General features: G+C 44.1%; 1 protein-coding gene across 6 annotated transcripts in view; it reads right to left on the reverse strand.

The window, feature by feature from the left end:
- The window catches only part of CABIN1 (calcineurin binding protein 1), a 1,028,293-nt gene that overhangs the window by 181,375 nt on the left and 831,483 nt on the right, over positions 1-15,435 (reverse strand). For all 6 annotated transcript variants that reach the window (XM_069215153.1, XM_069215155.1, XM_069215154.1 and 3 more), the window contains exons 31-32: positions 12,866-12,962; positions 10,708-11,322 (exon numbers count right to left, since the gene is read on the reverse strand). In XM_069215153.1, the coding sequence (XP_069071254.1) occupies positions 10,708-11,322; positions 12,866-12,962 (712 nt within the window). The remainder of the gene's footprint in view (positions 1-10,707; positions 11,323-12,865; positions 12,963-15,435) is intronic.

Consider the following 15,435-nt stretch of genomic DNA (forward strand, 5'->3'; position numbering starts at 1 on the left):
GACGTGGGTTGGGTTGTATATGGGGCTTGTATGAGGGGATTGGTAAAGTGTGCATGTACAGTGTTGATAGGATGTGAACGTGTTTCGATGGGACAAAGTACCATACCCCTTTGAGGATTTAGAAGGTGGCATACAGAAGGTGGGAATATGCCTACAAGAGATTGTGGGTTGCACTGTGCCAGTGTGAGGGGCGGTGGTGGTTGGATGGATGGTTAGGATATGCCTGTGAAATGGAAGTGAGGATCAGGGTGATGTGTCTATCAATGTTTGAACAGAAGGGATTGAGTGTGGCAATATGCCTGCTGGAGGTGCTGACAAGGGGGAGACTCACTTAGAAAAGCAAAGATTCTCAATACAAACTAAGAACTGTATGGTGTTCTTACAGAGAATTCTTATTTCATTTTGGGTATCCATAATCTTCCTACTAAGTTCTATGATGGCTGAAGATACAGGGGCCCATCGCTTCATGCCAAAAACAATTCATATGACTTGATTTTGAACCAATTTTATTATATGGCCTAACTCTGTAGAGATATTTAGATACAAGACCATTCAATCATCTAGCCTAGAAAAGACAACTGTTTGAATTGGCAACTTTCATTGGTCCAGCGCAAGTAAAAGGGCAATATTAGCAACACAGTAAACAACAGAGAGCACCTTTTATGACATTGAAAATTTGAAGTTTAAAAGAAAAATATACAAACTCAAATGATATTTTGTCTTAAGTATTAAGACTCATCCCAATAAAGGGTGTTTCTCTTTTCTAGCTGTTTCTGGTCCACTCTATTTAATGCACACTTGTGCCCAGACACAGATTCGATGAGCACAGCGGGCAGGCAAGCCTGTCTGCACCCGTTCGGGGCCAGAGGCCCCAAACCCTAGCTCTTTGAGGCCAGACAGATGAATGTATTCCCCTGACCAACTTCAAGCACTAAAATTAAGTGGCAATTGACTTAGAAGATGGAAGGAATACATGTTCACACTGCAATTTCTCACTGAAAGAGGATTTGAGACCTAAAACGCATAGGCCCCCATTATTGGAAGCTATTGTTATTAACTGAAGATCACTACCAGGCCATAAATATAACCTTTTCGTTATTTAGACGATGAACAGCCTGATATCCTATTTTCAAAGGAAATCTGGTTTCATAAAACTTCCGACCCCGACGTTGTTCAAGAGCTACCTTTAGGGTACCATACTGAAAGGCAAGATCACCAAAAGAAGGCAAGTGTGGGGGCTGGACATAGTATTTAAAGTTTCCTTAGCCTGCTCCCCCTCCCCTTCAACCATCCCAGAATCAGAAGCGATACTTTTTTCAATACAATTGACTCGCACGTTCACCTTATCTGGTTAACTAATTTACACTCCTCAGGTCCATGTGCACAGTTTGTAAATGCTCTCCCCGAAGTCCTGGCAAGTGTAGCTCTATATGAACCAAATTTACTCTGTTCGGTGATATTGATTTTGAAGATGCAAGGTGCTTGTCTACATGTTAATTCAGGACTTAGCTGCACTACAATTATTACAAAAAGTTAAAACCCCCATACATGAAAAGGGCTATTTACTGGGCCCAGTATTCACTAACATATACAACTTATGTGTGAAAAGCACACAAATTTAATTTGGATACACCATTTTGAGATGCCCCTATGGTTGTTGAAACAGGAAATGTGCATTTCTGCACGGCTTCCTCCAAGAACTGAATGTTGTTGGTCTAAGCTTGACCCTGTAAATTTGATGGCTCTCTTCCAGATACTATACTGAGTCTTACTGAAAATTTGTCCGAGGAAGCATGGAATTTTGATGAATTGATCGTTTCCCATCTCACTTAAGAAGACAAGACTCTCCCAGGCTGACACCAAGAGCCACAAGGTTTAATTACCAGCTACAAGAATTAAAAGAAGTGTGTAAAAGATTAGAGAGGCAAGGGAGGAAAGGCTACGATCCTAATTATAAATAAAAAAGACCATAGAAATGCAATTAATCACTATCATCATGCTATTAGACAGATACGGGCAGAGTATTATGCAGATAAAAAAGAATCTGCAGCAACGTCTTCCAGAGGGCTATTCTTAGCCAAAATTCCTTAACCAAAAGTAAATGTAAAGGGCCCACCTTGATACCTTTGGTAGCCCATTACAATGAACTATTACTTGTTAATAAAATATCTGGATGATATGACTTCTTTAGCAACTCAGAAGTCAAAGGAGGCTATAAATGGTTTAAAAGTAATCAAGAAAGAAGTGGAAACTCACTTTTCTTTTTATGAGTTAGAGGAAAAAATATATTCTTGATTTGTTAAACAAGGTAAACTCAGACTCCACTGTTGGACCCTGCTCCGCCTTATATTTTGAAGCTGGGAGGGGAAGTTACCTTCCCAACTTTACTAAGGGTACGTAATCTTTTTCCAAAATTGGGGACAGTACCATCCTCCAGGAAACACGCTGCTGTAAAGCCCAGCCTAATAACGCCCTCCTTGGACCCTAGGCAAGTGGAAAACGATAAAACAATATCTCTGCTTCTCATAATAGGAAAGGTCCTGGAAAAACATTAATCAGTGCTTTTCTGGAACAAAATCGGCTGCTCCAATCTGCTCAAACGGGCTTTCACGGCATTGGTAACTGTGGTTGAGGAATTGAAAATTAATCTGGACCATGGAGGCACAGTGGTACTAATTCTGTTGGATCTTAGTGCTGCATTTGACACTGTTTACCACAAACATTTACAGTGCAGATTAACAGCCATAGGTATATCAGGGCCCGGATTTCATTGGGTCTCCTCATTCCTTAATGATAAGATTTATGAGACACTTTTTTATTCTGATATTTTCCCCACTTAAGTGTGGAGTCCCTCAGGGCTCTTCACTGAGTCCCACGCTCTTTTATCTAGATGTTAGCCTTCTAGCTGAGATTGTGTCATCCTATGGCCTAGCCATTGTTTCATATGCAGATGATACACAGATTATCATCTCTCTTACCCAGAATAATCAATCTAATGCGGATCAACTGGAGCCCTGCCTAAAAGATGTTGCTGACTGGAAGCCCATTTTTGTCTGAAACTTATTGGGGACAAAACAGAGGTGTTTGTGGTTGGTAACAACCTTAGCCTATGGGCATCAGTTCGTTGGTCCAAATCTCTTGGTAGGTGGCCCCATCCTAAACCAACTATTCGAAACTTGGGCTTTTGGCTCGTTGAAAATCTCAACTTTGAGACCCAAGTTGGTAAGTTGGCCTCAACATGTTTTGGCATTATGAGAGTACTCAGAAAAATCCTTGATCTTTTCCAACTGCATTTACTGAGAATTTTGGTGCAGGCACTGATTCTTTCCAGATCAGATTACAGAAATCCTCTTTTCCTGGGCTGCCCACTTTATGTTTTGAAAAGACTCTAGGTAACTGAGAATGCAGCTGTGAGGCTGCTTTTGATAATACCAAGATAGTATCACAGTCCTTGGCGGCCTTGCACTGGATCCCAGTCTCATACAGAATTCAAGTTAAGTTCCTATGCATCGCCTATAGGGCTTATCAGAAAAAAGTCCCTCAAATTCTGATTTCCTTGATTCGTCCTCATGTGCATAGATCGCGTTGATCATTCTCCCTAAAGTTAACTGAAATACCAAAAGTGCTGAAAGTGAGGAGGGGTGGTCATTCCTTCTCTTTCCTAATGGCAACACTTTTGAATGATCTTCAATCCAGCTTGAGGCTTATGGCGGATGAAGGGTTGGTCAGAAAAATACTGAAAACCTGGTTGTTTTGAGGACTAAGATTCAATAGTGTCTTAACTGGGTATTGCAATGGAAGGCCCCATGTGGGCAGCTATGCGCTATATAAGCTTATCTGAATTGAATTTTCACAACCAAACAGCATGATCTTGGATTTAGTGTCATTAAGGCACAGCCCACTGGATTTCATCCAAATATGTTTCCATCCAGTTTCCCCAGATTCATCTGCGAGGTCCACCAGAATTTGAATGCTATCTGACACTGCAGCACACCGGCATCAAACAAATCCACTAAACTAAGCATGAAAACATTTACAAAAAGCAGGGGATGAGGCAGAGTTGTTTGATACCATGCTTTAGAATTTCCCCAACTGACCGTAATTAGCCACTTCCAGGGACTACTAAAGGGGTTTCTTTTATCAGCCCTTCTTCTTGGACTAGCAAGGGTAGTGCTGTTGGTTCATTATGGTTTCACAAGTGAGAAAGTTAATCCTTGACATTCATTACAATTGTTACTGTATCATAGCAAGCAGAAGTCAGATCTTAAGCCAAAGAACTGCACATTTGATACCAGAAAGACCTGACGTTATGTTGCCTCCTCGGCTTCGATGGTCTTTATAACAAATGGCAGTCTAGAAGCGGCCCTATGGTTAAGTGTGTTTGTAGATTCTAATTTCGGTTTCCTAAGCAGTGGAGCAACAAGGGCCTCTCTCAACCTGTCTGAAAAACACAGTGGAGCATTTATGATGAAGGCTGTATTTTCTGCCAGCAGCTTAATATTAGCTTTAAAAAATGATAGGCCCAATATCTAGTGTAGACCTAGAGTAATACATTTGGACAACAACTGAACACATTTTGTGGTGAGACAATGGAAAAATTACAACACACAGGCCACATCAACTGGTTATTAACCAGGAGGAGAACTAGCCCTACCACTTCCAACATGATATTGCGACTACTATTTTGTTTTGAAAAATATGTAAAATGGGTAGCATTTTCTGAACAAACCGCAAAACAATTTATTTCCAAAGATCGCTCCCTCTGAAATCACCACCCACAATCTAGGAAAAACAACCTCAATGGACTTGCCTTACCTACCTCAGTCCAGGAGTGGAAGGGGTGGAGGGATGTTGGGGATTATTCTATAAACTGAAGAAGATCCCCAAGAGATGAACACCGATTGGTTTCTAACAAACATAAAGCTATCTTGATGACAAAGTCATACTCCCTCATCACATTCATTAATAGAAGACAACCACTCGAGGTCCTCTCCACCACTGAGAGCAATGCGTAAGTAACATTTTCAGATGATTAGATTTTTTTGTCCCTCAAAGCTGCCATGGCCAAAGATGCTCAAAGAGGAAATCAACCCACTACATGATTGTATGTGTAAGAACACAACCCTTGAATGCTTCAACCAAGTTAAACCTACTGCCTCAGGAAGGGGCATCATTCCTATGATTTGTACTCCAGGATTATGACACTTCACTTCGATCCAGTGTGATAACCATCATCAGTAAGGAGTTTCAAACAAGCACCATCTCCAATACCTATTCTACAATTACAAAGCACCTTTAACAAACTCGATTTAAACATTACACAATTTTTACCCTCCTAGCCTTGTCTAATAAATCATAATTTGTAGTACTGTAGTTCCAGCCTCCGTAATACCATCAAATTAAGAGTTTAGAATGAGCCATAGCTGAAACTTTGCCCTGACATGTGTGCTGCAAGATGGTGAATAGGTTACAGAATAAAGACATGCTGCAGCCCACTTGCTTTTGACTTCTTTAGGGCCTTTAACACTGTTAGTCATAATTCTTCACTGGACTCACTAGAGAAGGAGCATAATCTTGGCCAAGAAGCATGAAACTGGTCATTTCCACCCTAACGGGTGGCTCACAGACTGTAAACCTTCAGACAGTGTTTCTCCCTAATGTACTAGTGGTTGGGGCAACAGTGTCCCACACTGTATGCTCTATGTTCTCGAACATCTTAGAAAGATTTCTGATGAGTATTATCAAAATCCAGCAAGTCATCTGCAGGTCCCTGTGATGGTTGTAGACCGGTTTATTTCACCAATTCAATCCCCACCCACAACTTTATCAACCAAAGCAAGTACATGCCCCTGAACTTACCATACACTGGTTCGCCACAATTGTATATGTCCTCCTCTCCATGCCCCACAAATACACCACCACCCTGTGGTACAATCCCTTCATCATTAAAATACAGGCTATATACCCAGGTCAGTGACTCAGCCTACAACCACAAAAAAAAAATTGATCCTCCGTGTCTGTCATCATCAGCTCCCTCAAAGCATGTAACCATCCCTTTACATCATCTAGCCCAAAGGCAAAACCAAGAGTCTCTATCTCAATCAGTTCCGAACTAGATCAAGCAAAATACAATTCTCTCGAAACACAAGTAAAATCAACAAGATTCAGAGCCACGCTGTGGGACTGGTTAAAGAATAAAATATTGGTGTCATTAGAAGGGAAAACACCCCCAAGCAGGATACATAACCATCATCAAACCACCAATCACTGCAGTGGCTTTTCTGATGTCACTATCAAATAAGAAGCACATTTTCCACAATGACAGCACATCTTTACATGATGACTGAGACTCTGGTCTGTTTTGGAAACCTCAAACTCAATCTCTGACTATAGTAACTCCTGTGACAACACTCAAATAGCAGACCGAGTGAGATACAACTAAAGTAAATGACAAATGTACCTGCAAATGTGGCACATTCATGGGGCATTAATGCCTTTTGAACCCTTGCTAATTACATTCCTCTTACTAATCACCAGGTCAAACCTGGCTTGATGCATCAATCATGCCTTGCTGCACCGAAAAATAATCTGCAAAGTGCAAAACACATCTATTTTTGTCCACCAATAGAGGCTCAGGATACTTAGTTTTTTTGGCTATAGCCTAAACCTGAGAAAAACAAGAAACAGGGCTGGCACTTCTGTAGGGCAAAGTGCTTCAGCAACTTTCAGGCCACACAGGGAGGTGGTGCTGGATTACTGTAAAAGTCCTAAATAACGGCTTTTTATCAATGTATGGAGAGCACTCTAGGAGGCCAAATTATATTTTGCATGGAGCGCTAAAAATCCTCACAAGATTGCTGACTCGTCTTAGTTGGGAGCAGTTACATTTCCCGACCATGCTACAGAGATACTCGGAGCTTAAAGCCAAAGCAGCATTGATGTAAATGTTGATGCTCTTGAGGTGTACATGGGTTTTTCACTCCATCGCATAAGGGCGTCAAACAAAGATATACAGTATGACTGACACGGAGTCAGCTGACAATGTGCAGCCGCATGGGAGTACACCTCTTTACTGCACATTTTATCTACCAAACTGCAACATTGTCGTTATCTAAGGGAAGAATTGTTTGGAAAGCAATTTTTCTTTGATGACTAATTTTTGACAGAAGTTTGATAAGGACATATGCTGTCTCACCAGGATACTAGATATAAAATATTCCCAGAGCCCCATATCTAGTAAGACATTAAAGCGGTCTTAGAATGGAAATAATTCAGAAACTGTTCAACCATTAGCACAGCCTCAAAAAAGATAGTGTTTAAGTGTACTTGGCAAGGAGGCCTTTCCTGTTAGATAAAAAGAACTGACAGAATAACTTCTCTAACACCAAAGACACTTGAAAAAAATTAGTTTCCCTGATTTTCCTTTACATTCAGAGATAGACTATATTGTCAACCTTTAGAAAGGGCAGAAAGGAAAATAATTGTAAAGTGAATATCTTAGAATCAAAAGCAGCTCCAAAAAGTAAAAAAACAAAGCAAATGGCATAACTGAGGATTAGTCACAAAGATGTTTTTGTAGCATATCACCGTACGCCATCCGATGTAAGAGTACCATTACCATAAATATTATTCCCTCATACCGAACATTATTCAGCAATCCTACGTTTTACAAAAACATTACAATGTCCTATGCTGGCAAAACAGAGTTGAACGGTAACTATTTCTTAAGCGGTTTTGGACAGCCTAACAGATGGCACTGATAGTCGAAAAGGCAGAGGAGCAAAGGCTTGTCCACCAGCTCTAGTATTGGGCCTTATTAGATCTTTTTTGTAGGGCAACCCTTAACATAAGCTTGCTGTTACCATGAACCAGAAGTGGCCAGAGGTGAAACTGAGTGACACAGGGCAGTGAGCGCAGCCTCCGGCACTCTTATGGTGAAAGGAGATCCACCCTGCCCTGGGGAGGAGTGGGAGCCATCACTGCCAGATGGACCAAGTCTCAGAACTCAAAGCTATCTGGATTCAGACAAGTTTGAGCCCACTTCGGCTTGTCAGGGTGCACAGCAATTCAGCGGTGGCACATTATGCCAACAGGAGGCATGCCAGTGTGGTAGCTATGTGTTGGGTGCTTATTATGAGTTATGTTACCAATGTATTCTGAGGCCAAGTATATCCTACGAGGTTACAAGCATCAGCTTGAGCTTGACCTTGCTCCCAAGTGCTCAAAGGATTGTGTGCCTTGCAGCAATCCTGTGTGGCTTTTCACGTTGTTCTTCAAACTTTATGTTATTTTATTGTGTTTTGCATAGCACAGACCAGATCCACAACTAGTAGTAGATGAGTATGTCTGAAAGTGGTGGGGTATTCAACCACTCCTGGCTGATGAGCGCCGAACATGTTCTGTTTTCAAACCAGGACATCCACCAAATGCAGCTGAGAACAGAAGTTCACATATCCGTATGGTAAATAACCGACTCAAAGTGGACACTGTATTAAGCTCTTTTTCAGGTGTCAAGTGATGGTGAAAGAGAGTGAATGCCAAGATTTCCAACATGGACATATGAAATGCACCTATTTTCAAGATCATTGGATCAAAAGGGATCGTTTTGGGCGTTAAAATGTGTTGCCACAAATCAAAAATGCATCCCCGTACCTAAAATTATTTTAGAAAACGTTTGAGAGATACGGGCCTTGAAATACATGTGTATTACAATACAGTTTCATCATATTCTAACAATTAATATTTATACTGGGCATGAAACTGTGTAAGATTACACTAGAACGGATAGGAGACTGCATCATCTGAATGCTCCTTTGGGGTAAAATTGAAACAATCAAGACGTTTCTGTATGTGTTTAGTATCTGACTTTTGTCATAACAAAACTTACGTTTTGCTTCTGTGAGAAGGAATGGAGGCGGCTTGGGAAGAAACTTGATCTTGGAGAGAATAGGGGAGAGGATTTGAGATTCCAAATGAAGACCTGCCATAAGGAATTCATTACTTCAGCCAAAGCAGGTTATGTTAAAAATGAGCTTTATGTGTTCCTCGGCACATGGTGTAAGAGTATTCCAAAATGCTCCCACTGTTTATGTCCACACATGCCCAGTAAAACGGCTGAAATGTAAATTATATGTCAGGGCCATAGATGAGGATTATGTGGTCTCTTTTCGGCAGCCGCAGAACCATCCTTATCACTAAAAAATGGCATTTCCCAAGAACTTAATGAAAGTATAAACAGCATGTGACTGAAATGTTCAACACTAAAATGGTCTGAAGGTTAATTGGCATTGGGCACCTGCATGTACCTACTGATGGCAGTTCCTGGGGGAGGTCTATGAGCGCTGCAATCAGGGAGGTGATCCTGCATGACTATCAAAATCAGGAAGTGGAGTGTGGGGCAGGAAGAGCATCAGGCTGGGGCAAATATGGTGTATCGATGTTTGACCAGCCATCTCAAAGAACAGAGCAGCATCCTGTCAATGATCAAGCCTTCTATAGCAGGCCTCTCTCCAGCCGTGTATGGTTCTGTCTGCATCCCTAGTAAAGGGATGGAACCTCTGTTTTTTCTCGCTCAAGCTCTTTGGAAATAGTGGTGTGTTTGCATGGAATTCAATATGTTCTTCAGGATCTTAATTTTTTGGGAACACTCCATCTACTCAATCCGCCGTGCCTTATGAAGGTGTTTGGTAAATTATTAGGCAAGGGCCCCATGCATTTGGGGGGGGTGGGGAGGCAGGGGTATAGTATTAATAAGGCAAAGCAACATGGTGCCACTATGGGCAAACCTGGAAGGGGCTCTATCTATCCATCGTTGAAAACAACTTGAAAACCACAGTGAAAACAAATCATCCTTCTAGAGTCATTATACAGGATACGAATCAACAAACAGATGAAATCTTTTAGAGAGCGTTTAAACATTTTTCAGTGTTGAATCCTCGGGATATGTGTTAATACGTCATGTATATATTCCTCCACAGCTTCTTTCAACCTCTTTTCGGTTCCCTAGCTTGTAACAAAACAATGTGTTAATCTCCATCCAGACAATGTTTCACGAAAGATGGTAATCAAGTGGTGGGGAACTGTGGGCTTTTGGCTGATGTCATCATGAGACGTGCATATTGCTAATAAGGTTGACACCCAACAAAAGCAGTTTTACATGACCAAATGCCACCACTAGATGGTGCAATAAGGTACAGTCAGCATTTTGGTCTAGATAACAGAGAACTGCAACATGCTTGAGCTGTAATGAACAGTGGTAGATAATCACTGAAATGAAATACTGAGCAGTAGTGGACAGTGGTAAATAATCACTGAAAGGAAATACTGAGAAGTAGTGAACAATGATAAATAATCACTGAAACGAAATAGTGATGGAAACAACGGTCATTAATGAATGCCTGCAGCGATAATATGAAGAATGGGGAAAACATGATTAAACAGAATCCCCCTCACCGCTCTGCTGTTGTCAGAAAGCAGTTAGGGTGAAATTGTATCCAATACAATTATCAAACCCACAATGAAAACTACTGTGGGAGCCTTAAGTTACATGGAAATAACAAAAACAATTACAATAAAAAAAGTATATGAATATGGATGTTTAGATTCATATGTCAGATAAAAAAGGAGAGGCTTAAAGACATTTAGCATCAAAGGTACTTGTGTTTAGCATTTGCCATCTGTTTTTCAGATTCTTAAACCACCACTCACCTGTTTAATCAGCATGTACGTTTCGGACATGATCTTCTCAATCTTTTCCAGGTCATAAGGCATGACCTTCTGACCCTGCTGCCATACCCGGTATGCATCCAGGAGGAGGGTCTTGCTTGATTCAGTGTCATCCAGCAACTTCCTCTTCCTGCTCGGCCTTTGCACTGGCTCTTCCGGGTGTGCCGACTGGGCGCTTGGTTTGGCTGCTTGGAGCTGCTGCTTGGAGCTAATGCTGAGGTCTTCCAGGGAAAGCTCCGGTGCCCGGTTTTCCAGACATTTGTCTTTGGGGGTCCGAACCAGTTGGGTTCGGTTGGTCTCCGTGCGGCTGTTCCTCTCAGAGTCACCCAGATGCCCACCGAGCTCCATAGGCTCAGTCGAGCCTGATTTGGAAGCCGCCGGGGGCTCTCTGCCGGCCTGTTCGCCGGTTTCCATGGGCTGCACGACCGGGACTTGAACCACCTCCTTGACCCCATTCTCCACACCATGGGCGGTCCGGTCGGCCAAAACAGTCTTTTTGGGCAGCACGTCCTTGCTGTCCTCAGCAGTCGCCTTGTTGGAGAGGTCAGTTGTCATTCCCCCTGCAGCAAAACGCTTGGCTTTCTGATCTTCCGAGACCTAAGGAAAAAACATCATGGAATCAGCAGCTGACATGAGAGGTCATGCAGGGCACAGTCAGAAAGGCGTGGAATTAACAATGCAGCTGGACAAGGGCTTGTGCCCAGTGAGAGGCCAGGCCATCAAGGACTCTGCGGATCCTGGTTCAGGTTCCAGTGGAGATGCTTAAGCCACGGTCTGCCCCGCAGAAAACAAGAGCCGTGTCTGTTGCAAAGGTACTGTTACTCCACACGAGCACGGTTCTTTCAAGGCCACAATGTCTTGCCTTTGTTCTGTGGCTTCGGCTTTCATCACTCTTTGCCCCTGGACCTGAATAGCACAATGCAGGCTGTTTATACACCTGACTGGGAACAGAAGAAGGTTTATTGCACAGCCCTGTGCTGAGCAGCACATGCAACAAGCCGGCTGAATGGATAGGAAGGGTCTTGAAGGATGTCAGCAGGCGGGCAACGCATTGGGAAAGCAAGTATTTTTGCAGACAGGTAGGGAAGAGATCGAGTATGCAAATGCGACAGTATAGGCAAGCAGAAGAAGAGTACTGATGTGTGATACTGTGCTGGGCAGAGTGAGGCTATCTACAGGGCCACAGGCTGCTACAGCAAGGGTATATGTGGTGGTAGAAGCTGGGAGAGCAAGGAAATGTATGTAAAAATGCCTGGTACAAGAGGGCAAAGATGCAGGACAAAGGAGGCTTGCACAGTATGGATACAGATGTATGGATGCAAAGGAGAGTGGCAGACTGAGCGAAGAGATGTTCTAATGGAAGATGAAGGAGCAAGGATGTAGACATATCACAAGGGGGGTAAAAAAAGCAAGGGCTGGCAAAGCTGGCAGAGCAAATGTGACCAGCGCATGAATGCGAAACAACGACGTGGCTAAAGCGAGGTAGGTGGCTCCCAGAATGAGGGTGAAGAAGTGTGCACAGTAAATCTTCACCCATGTAACACTACAAGCTGGCAGTGACAGGCTGACAAACAGAAGCTGGGCACAGTGAATGATTAAAGCTGCCAAAGGAACAGACTGGCACACAGAATGGCAGAGTGACGGTCTGAACATGTTACAGTGCAGATTACAAAGGAGCGGGTATGGATATATGATGCCACAGCCTGGCAGAGGAAGGTTTTGGGTGGGCGACACGACAGGCTGGCAGAGGAAGGGTTGGTGATGTTTACAGGATTGATGCACGTTAATCCTATTGGCAAGGGGATGCCCTCCGTGTTGGTCAAACGCAAACAGCTAAGGGATAGAAAAAACAACTCCCTCAGGCCCATCTCAGTCTAGATACAAGATAGGTCTTATTCACTTGAGGGGTATCTTTCTTATCCCTCTTTAATTAATGTGATCAGGAATTTGTGATTTTCTGTGTTGTGGTGACCAGATTAACACAATCACCAGTGACCTAGCAGTAGTGGCAAAGTATGGACCCCGGGTTGTTAAGCGGCATGGCTGTGCTGATATTAGCATGCCAGGCGTAAAGCAATCCTAACTGGAAGCAGTAAAGGCAAATACTGGCTCCTACTGGTGCCACTTGATGGGTTCTTACCCCCGTCAGATCATCCAGTGTGTCCTCCAACACCTTCACGGTAAGAACAAACGCCCGCTGGGCGAGAACCTGTCGATCTGCATCTCGCAAGTATTTCCTGCAGCACAAGGACACAAAATAAAAAACAGAAAGTCATGAGAGAAAGGCACACTCGTCACCACGAGGGAGAGACGATTAAAAGCAATCTTAGTACAACTGTATTAGTAATATTAGTATAGGAGGAGGCCGATTCTGACCGGGCGGTGGATTGGACAAGAATCTCCTGTCGAATGTCCTTTCTGACAACACCGGTTCGGCGGTGGCGCTCCTTCCCACAGCGAGAATACTTCATGTCCTGGACATGGAGCATGGGGATCACCAGGGCAACTCCTATAAGTAGAGAATACTAAGCTTCTCTTTGCTCAAAGGCGACAACCCCTCTAAAAGCCAGTAAAAAGAGTGCAAGCAGTGTATGCACCCCCACATTCCAGGCCCAGCTGGTCCCTTCCTATCACATTGCTGTGCACTTGCACTCACGTGTCCAGCTCCTGAAGTGCGAATATAAAAACGAAGGCCCTCACTATCCCAGACTACCTGTTTACAAATGAGATGGGCCAGTACTCTCCTCTCATAAGTACTGAACCCCTGCTGACAAGTGCAGGTGCCCAGCACCTCGCAGTGCCTGGCCATTCAAAGCAGCAGACGCGCCCATTTATTTTCTAATCAACAGATAGAGCAGAGGGGCCACCGCCTGATGGCACCCTGATGGCAACAGTGAGGAGTCTATCACCGGGGAGTATCAGTTACTGCAGAAAGTGCACCTTCAGTGACGGGCTCCTTCATTGTCAGTGAGCTGGGCAGATCCCCGAAAGAGAGAGCGTGAGGAGTTGTGACGGCAGCGGCTTTGGCACGGTTTCAAAACATGGGATGAAAATAGCTAAATAGCAAAGACTGTAAGAACAACCGACCAACGGTATCCGACGGTCGAACCTGGTATGAAATAAAGTAAAAGGAGACAGGTTCCACTTAAAATGTAGGAAAACAGCCCGGTGCTTATCAACCTCACGATCAAGCTCAGTGGAAATACTCAGTCGATGAGTTAGACTGCCGCCCTAGGGACACAGAAACCCCACACGTCTAGATGGTAAAGGGAATGTGGCTGGCGCAGGGAAAGCCCGACACAAGCCCAACCCGCGCAGCTACAGGGCGCGCGAGGTCGCCGTTACTTTCATTGGTTGGGCTGCGGTTGGGCTTGTTTTCGTGGGCAGTTGCGCTTGTTCCGCGGAGACCGTCCTCGTGCCCCGGGGGCGAGGCCCGGGCGCAGGCGGGCACAGATTGTCCCATGCGGGCAGCGCGCACCTTTCAGTAAGCCAAGAGACGGCAGTAGAGGCGAAAGAGCGGCTACGGGGGCGCACGGCAACGAGGTACCGCTGTTCCAAACCAGCCCCCTAAGGGGACCCCCCTACTGAAACGTTATTGGAATCTGGACCCCCCGAACCATTACTGAAAGCTGAAAACCTAATCTATTAATATTTATTTTTTCTGAGCAGTGGTAGGCGCCCTGAGGAGGCATCGCAGACTCCCAGGGGTCCCCAGACCACAATTTGGGAAGCAATGGGCCAGGCTGACTGTGCTCCGTCACCACCATGGTGGGTAGTGAGGGGTCGCGCAGGCAAGGGACCAGTCACAAGAGTGATAAGCAGTCATAGAAAACATATACTGACTGGAGAGAGGAGCAGTCGAGTGGGCAGAGAGAGTGACCAAAAGGATTACTGATGAGCAATGTTTGATAGGAAAGCAAGTGAAATGATGGAAGGGGTGTGAGACCAGCTAGGGCACGACAGGAGTCAACAGCGAAGAGACAAGGGAGCAGACAGAAGGGGTGGGCAGTGATAAGAGAAAAATGGAAGATGATGAGAGAGGTTGTCACTGATATGAGAGAGATGAGCACGGATAGAAGACTGCGAGGGCAGCGGTGGTCAAAGATGGGAGAGAGGTGGGCAGTGACGGACAGAAAGGCAGTTGTGTGAAAAGGGGACATGGTCAGGAAGAAGTGGACAGTGAGGTGGACAGTCTTGGAAGAAAGGGACAGTGACAAATATGAGCAGTGGCATGTGCAGTAACAGGACAGGCGTGCTATGATACCAAATGGGTTTGCAACAGAAGAGACAATCAATAGGGTGGGGGGAAGGAATGAAGACAAGAAAATAAAAACATACATAGAAAGTAAGAGTGAGATAAGAGGTGAGTACAGCCCTCTGGTGTACTAGCGCAATCCACACTGTGCGAATGACTGAGAAAGCTTCCAACCTACACCTCATTGATGGTCCTCAATTGATAATCCTCACCATCCACTTCCGCCTAGTCCCAAACATTATTTGCTGGGGGCTCTAGGCATTACAAAGTTTGAAGACACCTGTCAATGTGTGAGGTGCACTTCAGTGATAAGTGAAAACAATAACTAAGATCACATTGAGTTGCATAATTTTAAAACACAAGAGGTGAGATATCTAAGCTGTTGAGGTACCATAACCAAGAGCACCTGGTCAGCCATACCACAACAAAACTTCGGCCCTGTGTCTGTGACCAAA

The sequence above is a fragment of the Pleurodeles waltl genome, chromosome 11 (assembly GCF_031143425.1).
Source record: "Pleurodeles waltl isolate 20211129_DDA chromosome 11, aPleWal1.hap1.20221129, whole genome shotgun sequence".
NCBI lineage: Eukaryota > Metazoa > Chordata > Amphibia > Caudata > Salamandridae > Pleurodeles > Pleurodeles waltl.